At 37.1% G+C, this 11,730-nt stretch overlaps 1 protein-coding gene across 3 annotated transcripts in view; it reads left to right on the top strand.

Moving 5' to 3' along the window:
• The first annotated feature begins 2,431 nt into the window (after positions 1-2,431).
• Positions 2,432-11,730, top strand: part of LOC128234815 (high-affinity choline transporter 1-like) — a 30,294-nt gene continuing 20,995 nt past the window's right edge. The window contains exons 1-4 of one of the 3 annotated variants that reach the window (XM_052949345.1): positions 2,432-2,783; positions 3,333-3,526; positions 4,344-4,451; positions 4,802-4,957. In XM_052949345.1, coding sequence (XP_052805305.1) covers positions 3,355-3,526; positions 4,344-4,451; positions 4,802-4,957 — 436 coding nt within the window. In that variant the 5' untranslated portion in view covers positions 2,432-2,783; positions 3,333-3,354. Of the gene's footprint in view, positions 2,784-2,844; positions 2,943-3,252; positions 3,527-4,343; positions 4,452-4,801; positions 4,958-11,730 lie in introns of those variants that run through there. The other 2 variants (XM_052949346.1, XM_052949347.1) reach the window with 2 other exon arrangements.

Raw genomic sequence — 11,730 nt, 5'->3', positions numbered from 1 at the left:
TTTAATAAAAAAGAAACAACTTAAATTATTCCCATTTACCAATAAACCACCAATTACACGGCCTCTAAACGCCAGCTCCACCACTTTACGGTGGTGCAAAGAAAAAGAGCTGTCGACACTTCCGTGGTGGAGCTGTGCCCTATGTTTACATGAACAAACGTGAGTATGCTTTATATTTTATGAATTGCTACTGAATAAGGAATAAGTGAAAAGGACTTTTATTCTATGTCAAAATTAAATAATAAATACGAGTTTGACATCCTCTAACATATTATTCACGACTAGCATATTGGGCGTCCAAACAACCGCCCAATAATGAATAAACGTGTAACAGTAAAACCAAAATATACTAGAACAAATGCATAAACATATATATATTCGTGGGCATGTAGTATAAAATCATACACAATATAAAATCATACACAATCAATTTAGAAATAGGTTAATTGCACTACAAATATACACCATAAAATCATTATTAAATAACATATACACAGATTGTTTGAAAACATGTATGGATGTGGATTGGGAGGTGGAGCACGTATCTCTAAAGATTTTTTCTAGAATGGCTGAAGCGGGAGGCTAGCGATAGGCCGATACAAACCACGTGACCACTGGTCACGGCTATGATCGCTGATAAGCCACGCACACACTACCTGACCACTGGTCACGGCGTGGAACGCTGAAAAGCCACGCTTAAGATGTAAACGGTTCAACCCGCAGAATAAGCTAGAGGTGGTTCAGTTCAACCCGCAGATCCATAAAATATTTTATGTCGGCATAAAATTATATTTATTTGATAATTTCATTTAACGAGCATATTTCGAAAATCGGAGAATGTGGTACCGTGTAAGAACGCTTCTACTGCAGGCTGGTTACTATTTCGTTTCAATATTGTGCAAACTGTGGTGCCAAATGTTTTTCTCCCGAATCGGACTTGTGCATATTTTGAGATCTGATTGCGTAGCAAGTATACTTCGGTGCTTACACATCCCGTAAAAATATTCTGACGCATGTAAATATAACTGTTATGTATAGATCCTATGTCGGAACACAAGAAAACCAATAAGCACTTCTTAAAAATGAAATATGCACATATTTATTAAAGCGGTGGAATTGTTGCCCTAGTGGTGGCGCTGTCGAGTAGTAGTGGCGCTATCGAGTATGCTTTGCGCTTGAAGTAATATAAAAGCCTTTGGAATGAATACAAAAGTTGCCATGTTTATCATTCATTGTTATGCCGGTTATGCATACAACTTGCGGAAACAAAACTACGCAAACTACCTTAACCTTACTAAAAACTATTTCGAAAACATAAGGCTAGGTGCTGTTAATTGTACCATAGAACTATAAGTTTCTTTCCTCCGAATTCCCCACGCATCTCAAACCACCAACAACTACGGCACACTAACCACCTCGCAGACTCTATCGTATGTAAAGTATGATCCCTACCATTACCTCCACACTTTGAAATGAAGTATCGGAAAGTAGTACTTGAGACTTCTTCGTAGCCACCACCCCCTCTCTGACTCCCCCACCACCCTCCAACCAACCTCAACCACGACATACAACCCACTTAAACACAATACAGTTTTAAACCATACTGCATACTCTTTTGTATGTACTTAGAAATATGAATGGGGTTTCCTGGTTTTAATCACTCCCTGCCCCACCCCAACTACTTCGACTCCCCCACCCCTCTCCAACCACCAAGAAATACAGCATACAACCCACTAAAACTCAATGCAGTTTTGAAGCCCCGGCGTACGAACCTCCTCGCAGACTCTTCTTTTGTATGGACTTATGTAAATGAAAGGGGGTCCCGGGTTTTAGTCACCACGACCCCACCCCACCCCTCCTCCGACTTCTCCACCCCTCTCCAACCTCCAACAATTACGGCATACATTAGAACACAATAAAGTATTAAATCCGGGCGTATAAAAGAAAACGATATATACCTACGAAAATGAAAGGGGATTTCGGTTTTTACGAGGAATTCGGGATTTCGGTAATTCCACCAACCGCAACGTATGTATTATTATATGTGCATGCGTCAGAATGTTCTTACGGGGTGTGTAAGCGCCGAAATGTATTTGCTACTTGATCTCAAAATATGCACACGTCCGATTCGGGAGAAACTCTTGGCACCACAGTTTGCACAATATTGAAACAAAATAGTAACCAACCTGCAGCAGAAGTGTTCTAACACGGTACCACATTCTCCGATTTTCGAAATATGCCCGTTAAATGAAATTATCAAATAAAATATAAACCATACTCACGTTTGTTCAAGTAAACATAGGGCACAGCTCCACCACGGAAGTGTCGACAGCTCTTTTTCTTTGCACCACCGTAAAATGGTGGAGCTGGCGTTTAGAGGCCATGAATTAATGCAGTTTGTTATTTTGACACGCACGATAATTTAGCGACATGCCGCAAACGGTCATAAATATTTTCGCACGTACAACTCGATGTTCAGTTCGGCATAAGAAACAAGGATAATGTGTGAAATTCGACCACAGGGACTGAATTATGAGGTCGACATAGCGAAAAAGTCGAGATAGAAAAATCGACACAAGCAGTTTTATTTCATATAGAATAAGAAGGAATAAATTCGGGACCGGAGAAAAAAGTCGACACAACCGTAAAGTCGAGATATCCGACGTCGACATAGCGAGTTTGGACTGTATAACAATTCAACGAATTTATTTTAATGCGGTTTAATCAGTGTTCTACTGAACTACTATACAGCTCATTTCCATGTAGCTGACACACATTGAAAGGTAGGCTTTCATGATTTACATTTATAGTACTTGAATAGGGTATAGCTACCTGCTTATCAGTATACATTGTATATACACTCCCCAGATAACTTCCTCCTTTGATTCAGCGAAAAAACACGCATTTTTTTAAAACCAGTCTGTGGATTACTTCATCTGAACGTAAGTTGAGACACCCTTTAAATTTTAAACATTATAATTATATTTCAGATCGAAAACGTCTATAATTTTAGAATATTATTTTTTTATCGGCGCGGTTCTGAAACAAAACATCAATCACTTTCATATATTTGATGTTAGCATAGTAATTTAGATAGTAATTTAAATATGCATTTAATTTACTAGTTGTAGAATTAGTTCTTCTTGTGTCAGGATTCCCGATGTTTCGGACAGTGCCAAGCATGATCAACCACCCATTCATAAACTGTTATATGTAGTAAAAAAAAATTATTGTACCTTATCTGCATTCTAGTCAAGAGAGCGATCTGTATAAGACTACCATGGGTCTATTGAGTTCCTATACCGTTCCCATTCCAATGGCTTTGTCGACAGTTCATTGTAGCTCGCCTGTACCATGGAAGTGAATGTGGCAGCCTTGGTAGTGCTCATATGTTTCTATTTGGTGATCCTCGTGGTTGGTGTCCTTGCCGCACGGTGGAAGGGACACACTGGTCAACCAAGTCTAGAATCATCGATTGTGGCTGATAGGAACATTCCAACATCGGTTGGCATCTTTACCATGACTGGTAAGTGACGGTTCTTCATTTAGCAATTCAGTATTAACACATTTTTATAAAATCTAAACATACAATGAATAAATCTTATCAATATCTTATCATAATGGACCATTTACAGATACAAACGAAACATACTTCTGTTTACAAGCGTACCCGTCAATAAGGTTTTGTTAAACCAAACACGATCACAGTGCCATTTGGCACTGAGGGCACGGTACTGAGCAGACGGTCAATTTGAAAGCGTACAACGTATTCGATTCTTGAATGTTTGACTATTTGGTTTTCCCTGTAGTTTTCTGTTCGTTATTGTTAAGCACAGCACAATCGCAATGACATTTTGGCAACCAAAAGATGGTAAAATTTCACCGCCGCCACAGCAGTGGCTTCGAACAGTCAGTTTTGGCGCTTCAAAGAGTTTCGTTTGTCATGACGTCGTGGTTGTTGCGAACGTTATTTAGAGCTACGTTTTTACTGGTCGGTTGAAGTGAAACCAATGCAAAGTGTGCATGTACGGATGATTTGCGGGGGTATGAGCCCGCCTCTTCAGTAGTTAGTTCCTGGCGATACCTCGACGTATATGCCAATTGTTGACGACCAGTAGTTAGTTCCTGGCGATACCTCGACGTATATGCCAATTGTTGATGACTGTGCAGAAGGTTTCTATGGTGTGCAAAGTCGAATAGCATGTTAGAGATGTTGCAATTGATTTGTAATTCACTTGATTGATTAGGGAGGAGTTAGGATCACTATCATTCAATCATGCTTAAAAAAATGAAATGGTTTTATATTCACTTGCAAACAGTTGTATCAAGCGATTCCGTTGCAGCCACTATAGTGGGAGGCGGCTATGTGAACGGTACAGCAGAGTCGGTAGCCACGGGCGGTCTGTTGTGGACCCTAGTACCTTTTGGAATCTTCCTCGGTCTAATTACAGGTGACCAATCAACACATTTGTTATCTAGAATTATGATCACATATTTTTTTTTTCATTTATGTTGTATACACTTTAAAACGGCATGTGTATGTTAATGATTTTAGCCACACCGATCCAAGTAAAATCAGCACTATATCTAAGAAGCCGGTATCTTTGCTTAACCATGGACTGTATCTCAAGAAAATACAAAATGAAGTATGTGTCGCATCCTTGTTTGGTGATAAAACCATGTCTTTGGTACAATCCAGTCATAAGACCAAACAAAGTTTGGGGAAAAAATACACAGCAATACAACAACAAAAGAACCTACCAGTAAAAGAGTCCACTGTCGTTTTCTCTCCTATGTCCAGGCGGTCTGGTTTATGCAGGACCAATGCGAGAGCGGAACTACATGACCATGTTGGACCCCTTTTACGAGCGGTTTGGCAGTGTGGTGGTGTTTCTGGTCTACCTAGCTTCTCTTGTCGGTGACCTGTTCTGGACGGCATCCATTCTCATCGCACTTGGTATGTAAGCGTTTCATAGAAATTAGAGGTTTGTGCCAATGTTTGAATTGGTACAAATGTAAAATTATTATACAGAAGTGTTCTGTCGTACTAAGATTCACACCTGGGGCACATTCTCCTGGTCTCTTAAAAGTTAAAATGCATCCTCGGCACCCCAGCGTATCATAACCTATATAATCATATAGATAATGATACGCTGTAATGCCGAGGATTTTAAAAGGCCTATCTCAGTAAACGTACTTCAGCCTTCACAAAAGGCAAAGCGCTAAAAGCGTTGAAATGAAGGCGTTCGGTCTGTTACGTTTTGTGAGAATCACTACCCAGCGAATCCCAGGGGTGTATGGGGGCGCCCCATCCCCTTAATTATAAAGTTTACTTTAATTTTCAATATAAGAGAAAAAAGTAATCAAATTCGCCCAAAATGATTAATTTCGGACCCAAATCTTTCTCTGGCAACACTCTTAATATCGGAGGAAAGGGTGCCAGTCAAAAGGCTGCGCCCCTAAGTTACGCCCCCTCTCAACTCAAATCATGGATCCGTCCCTGAGTATAGTTATGTTATTGTAAAGCAAATTAACATAAACATCTTAAGAAGGTGTATGCATGCACATGAATTCCTTCGCAAAACCTTTTATGTTTAAATGTAGTTCTGGCTTCCATAACTTTAATGTTGGTATTTATTTTTTTGATGTTTACAACACATTAAACATTAACACGTCCAAAAAGGTAATATACAACGTGTTTGCTGAAGTTCTTTAGCTAGTTTAAATGCTGAAACGTAATTTAATCATGCAAAACCACGAAGTATAAGTCAGTTGAAAAGGTATGGAGTAATACGACATTTCAATTGCATATGAAACCTTATCTTGAACATTCACAAACAATGCACTAACATTTAGGCATTTTTAGTAAAATCTACTATACACTGCATTATATGTTCGACGACATGACTGAGTCGTAATAAATTTATTACCAGGGTATGCCCACTAAACCGAAAGATGTACATTAGTTGTTTAAAAATGTGCAACTTGCTGAAGACTCTGGGCTGAATTGACTGAGAGAAACTGAGAAATCGTTGCACACTTTCCGTTTCATTCGGCATAAAATAAAAACCTCACCGAAGTGAAATATTTCCGATATATATGCTTGTATTTTAATGATGCAATCATTGGCAATTTTTGGACTAGGGCACTTGTGGCCTAGTTCATAGCCATAAACGCGATACCTGCATTCTCAATCCGCATCTGGGGGTTCACTGACGTAATGTATTCATACGCTGTATTTTGATTGGATTGCGGTTAGCGAATTCGAATAATCAAAGTAGTACCAGAACTGATAACAATGAAAACATCCAATAAATAGTTCTACTAACAATTCAAGCTAACTGTATGTTCTTTTAATGAAGCACAAGAAATTCATACGTAGCGAGTGAGTTAATCGGGTTAACTACATGAATGTTCTTGCATACGGTCAGATTATATGCAATAAGAATATGAACATATTGGAAAATTACGCATCGAAATTTTTCCGTTCAATGCTCTGTATTGATAGACTGGTACCCACTTTCTCTTTTATCCGAAATGAAACCAGTATCAGCTAACCGCGGTGCCCGTCGCGCATTCGAAATGTCTTGTGAATTCATACGTAAAGCGAATAAAGCGTGCGGTCTAAGTAGAAAACAACCAGGAAAGTTGGTTTAAAAAAGTATTATTATCCTTTGTATAGAATGTTGGTATTCCGAAGTCGGTCCCTGTTCTTTTTTTCGACATAATTTGCATGTTTCCGTGATATTTTCTTTTCGATACAAAGTTTTTTTTAACTAATCATCGCATGGCACTTAGCACTTTTTTAAATACAATAGATTTTTGGTATTTATTGTTCAAATACTATTAATGTTAACTAAAAACCATATGCCGCGTACCAGTATAACTTTATATTTTTTAGGAAAAGTAAATCAGGGTACCAGTCTACTTATTGACCTCAAAATGTACTCTGATCAGAGCGTCCGAATGATTCAGACATGTATGTTATCACTACTTCCGGATGCTGATGATGTGAATTTTATAGTATTTTATTGAGGAAATATAGCCGACATTGAATGATTACCACCATCAAACGAATTTATTTTCATCTTACCGTGGGTAGCATTTTTAATTTGACACGTAAATTTTCCAGCAATATAAGTTCGTTTGAAAAAATCATGTGATTTCAATTTTGCAAAATGGAGATAAAAAATATCAAATATGCGCATACTGATATTTCCTCAAAATGTATCAGGGAATTGCTCTTACCTTAAATCCCCTGGGTGCGGGGACGTTATTCATGGGATTTTACCACCAGTTAGTTCTCCCAGTGCAGGGATTTTACCGGGGATTGGCTGGACCGAAAGTCAAAGTAACTGCTATTCCCTTGGGGGGGGGGGGGGGGCGTGGTTACAATTGACTGGTGCATGCTTTACAAGTTCTTTTTCTGACGACGCTTTGTGATCACTTTTTGTTTTTTAGCCAAGAATGAAAATAAAAAAAATCAGTCAGAGATACAGTATGGTGAAGCATTGTTGTTGATAGATCAATATAAATTTGTGAAATATTTGAGGGAAAGGTATTTAGTTAAATAATTTACAAGTGTAACTTTTGAGTTTTATTTTACAATGCAGTGCCGAATATTGTGGAGATAGAATTGAATTTGTATTAATTAATCAGTTGACTTGTGGCGTTTAGGGAACAAAATTAAAATCAAAATATTCAATAAAGTTCCCTTATCACCCAATGTTGTGGAATAGTGAAGTAATATAGATTTAACCTCACAACAGTCTTTCTCAAATGCTGTCCAGGCTTTTGTATGCTTAAGAATAACTAACCTCGCGATGTCAGACCAGAAATCATCTTGGCATGAGATTGGATCACTATGGATCATTATGCAGTCAATTGTAAATACGGCTCTTACATCCGGGGGTATACCGGGGATAGCCGGCGAAATGGGCCATGTTTTTACCTTTCAATGGCCCCGCAGTGCCGGGTCTTCCCGGAAAATACTGTGTGGATGGGGCTTAATCTAATGTCCCTTGGGTGCGGGGGCATTTGGTGGGGACTTTACCATCAGATTATCTCCATAGGGCGGGGATTTTAGCTGGGGTTGGCTGGACTGAAAGTAAAAGTCCCCGCTATTCCGGGACCGGGGGGGGGGGGGGGCGGGGCATGGTTACAATTGACTGATGCATTAGCTTGTGTATTCAGATAAAGTTAAGAACAAGAACAAGATTTTATTTCATTTCAAACATTCAAAATACATGGTTTCAATGAAATAAGTCGAAATGACCCTTGATCATTGCAAAAGCTGATACATATTCATATATATATTTATATGTCGATCATAGTCAATAGGTCAAATGTAAACACATTTAGTATTCGAGCATGTATAGCACATAGATAAACTATACACACAGAGAAATGAAAGTAATATATGCGTTTAAATTCAAGGCTTAAACTCTTTATAAATTATTACGCTACCTAGTTAACTCTTTCCTTATTTCAAAAGCTCTAAATACAAAAACTGCAAGATTTTTAACTACATTAACATTCTTCGACATAAAAAGCGCACTTGTTTTATACATGCTTGGATGACGACGATAGTATCGAGGTAAGTATCTTTGTCTAATATCGGTATACATGTTACGTTCAAAAAGAAAGTGGAATTCATCTTCTAAAATGTTACAAGATGGACATATCCTATTATCAATATATGTACGGTTCCATCGACCGGTTTCAATACTTAATCTATGAGATGATAACCTCAATTTGCTGAGAGCAATCCTATATTTTTCAATTTAACGCATTTTAAATAAAACTGAAAATTAAAGTAAAAAATATTTCTATAAAACAATGCTCTAGAAGATTCACTTAGCCTACTCTGAAAGTTTTGAACACAATTATCCGTTTAAGAGTATTTGTTTAAAAAGTGATAGAAAACTCGTGTAGTCTCCTACACCTTGTGCTAACCAGACATGATAGAAACCCAATGAGCTTAGAACACTTTTAACCTGTGTTGCCCAGTTATGCTTTAAAGGACGAATTTCAATATCATCTAACATGAGTTTATAAATAAGATTAATGTATTTGTGTTCCGGAGAACAAATAACCTTAAACCAGTACTTAATCATGCTTATAGTGCTGTGTGTCTGAATATCTAGTCTACCGGTCTCTGCTAGGATAAAATCATTTTGTGTACTAGTTTTCACAGATAGTATGTATTTGATAAATTGAGTATATATCCTTTCTATATGAATTCTTTTAATAAATCCCCATACTTCAGACCCATACAACAAAATTGGCTTAATAAGTTTATCAAAGAGCTCAATTTTATGGTCTGGAGTAATATTAACGAATTTATTTAAATATTTTCTTAATTTGTATATCGCCTTTTGCGCTTGACCAGCTAAGGTTTTTGTGGCCTGCATAAACGATCCTTCTAATGTAAAAACTATTCCTAAGTACGTAAAATTATTTACAATTTCAATGGTGGCATCGTCATATAAAAACTCCAGATTTCTAGGCACTCTTCCACCTTTTCTAAAAATTAACACTTTTGTTTTATTTATATTAACTTTTAATTTCCATTGTTTGCAGTACTCACCTAGTATATCAAGATTAAATTGGAGTTCTTCCGCAGAATTTGCAAAAATTACAATATCGTCTGCATACATAAGTAAGAAAAATTTCAATAAATTAGTATCCACCCCTTTTGCACCTTTAAGATAAAGTGTATCTTCCAAGTCATTAATATAAAGAGAAAACAATATTGGCGAAAGACATTCACCTTGTCGCAACCCTAGATGACTTTCGAATATAGTACCTATGTCATTCTGAAGCTTAACTCTTGTATATACATGACTATACATGGATTTTATAACTTTAAAAAGTCTACCCTGAATACCAAGTCTATATATTTTAAACCAAAGATTTTCCCTTACAATGTAGTCAAAAGCTTTAGTAAAATCAATAAAGTACAGAATAATTGCTTGTTTTGATTAATAAAATGAGTTATTAGTCCATGCAAAGCAAACATATTGTCGGTAGTTCCCATCTTAGCCCTAAATCCTGCCTGTGCCTCTAGTAATACATGGTGATTTTCGGCCCAGTTTGAAAGCCTACTATTAATTAAATTTGTAAATAATTTTCCAAGGACGCTTAACAAAGTAATACCTCTAAAAGTGTTTGGGTCATTGATACTCCCTTTTTGTGTATTGGAACAATAAAGCCTTCGGTCCATTTATCCGGAAAATATCAAAGGAAAAGTATTTTATTGAACAGTTTTAACAAGAAAGGTGAAAGTTCAGTTTTACCGTTGATAAAAAATTCATTTAACATTAGATCTGGTCCTGCATTCTTTCCAGTATTGAGATTTGAAATACCCTTTTGGAACTCGTTTGAAGTAAATGGAATGTCCAATTCTACAAACATGCTATTTAATTCAGCCTGCATTACTTCATTGTTAAAATAAACTACATCGTCGTCAGCTTGAAAAAACCTATCATTGGGATCATTTATTGCCTGAAAGTATTCCGTAAAAGAGTCCATGCTTATATTTTTTGGTGTTTGGTGAGTCTTGCCTTCTTTTAATAGCTTCCAATAATCTTTTGCATTTTTATGTTTTGCTTTATAGAGTTAATTAGTGTTCTCTTTCATTTTCTGAAAGTTGAACTTTCGAACGCTAGCCTTATATTTACTTCTAGCTTCAATCATTAGACGCCTATTTTCTTGAGACTTGTTTCTTCTGTAATTATTTCACGGCCTGTAAACGCCAGCTCCACCACTTTACGGTGGTGCAAAGAAAAAGAGCTGTCGACACTTCCGTGGTGGAGCTGTGCCCTATGTTTACATGAACAAACGTTAGTATGACTTATATTTTATTTGATAATTCCATTTAACGGACATATTTCGAAAATTGGAGAATGTGGTACCGTGTAAGAACACTTCTACTATAGGCTGGTTACTATTTCGTTTCAATATTGTGCAAACTGTGGTGCCAGGAGCTTTTCTCCCGAATCAGACTTGTGCATATTTTGAGATCTGATTGCATAGTAAATACATTTCGGTGCTAACACACCCCGTAAGAACATTCTCACGCATGCAAACATAACTGTTATGTAAAGTACCTAAGCCGGAACACAACAAAACTAATAAACACTTCTTAAAAAGGAAAAATGCACATATTTATAAAAGTGGTGGCGCTGTTGCCCTAGTGGTGGCGCTGTCGAGTAGTGGTGGCGCTCTTGACGTATTATAAAATGTTGACGCTTTTGGAATGAATACAAAAGTTGCTATGTTTATCATTCATTGAACATTATGCTGGTATGCATACTACTTGCGGAAACAAAACTCTTCGCGAGCTACCTTAACCTTACTTAAAACTATTTCGTAACAAACGGCTAGGTGCTGTTAATTTTTACCATAGAACTTTAAGTATCTATCATGTATGTCCGGTTATGAGGGAGGTATTCTTGCATACCGGACGTGTGTTTCTGGTCATTTGTCCAGTGCTGGAAAAACGCATCTTACACCCCCCATGTAAGATGAGTTACGCGCAACAACGCGCTTCTTCTTATTTCTTTTATTGTATGGTTTATGAAAAGTACATTATTTCATTTCAATAAAGCGCAATCAAATAAATAAGTATGCAATTAATTAAAACAGATAATGAATAATCGTAAAAACGCGATTTAAATAGTTACTATTTGACATCAATAGTGATTTAAAATTACTGCGCTTTATGAC

Source organism: Mya arenaria, chromosome 5 (genome assembly GCF_026914265.1).
Source record: "Mya arenaria isolate MELC-2E11 chromosome 5, ASM2691426v1".
In the NCBI taxonomy this organism is placed as follows: Eukaryota; Metazoa; Mollusca; class Bivalvia; order Myida; family Myidae; genus Mya; species Mya arenaria.
Note: the sequence above shows the minus strand (reverse complement) of the source record. Positions and strands in the feature narration are given on the sequence as shown.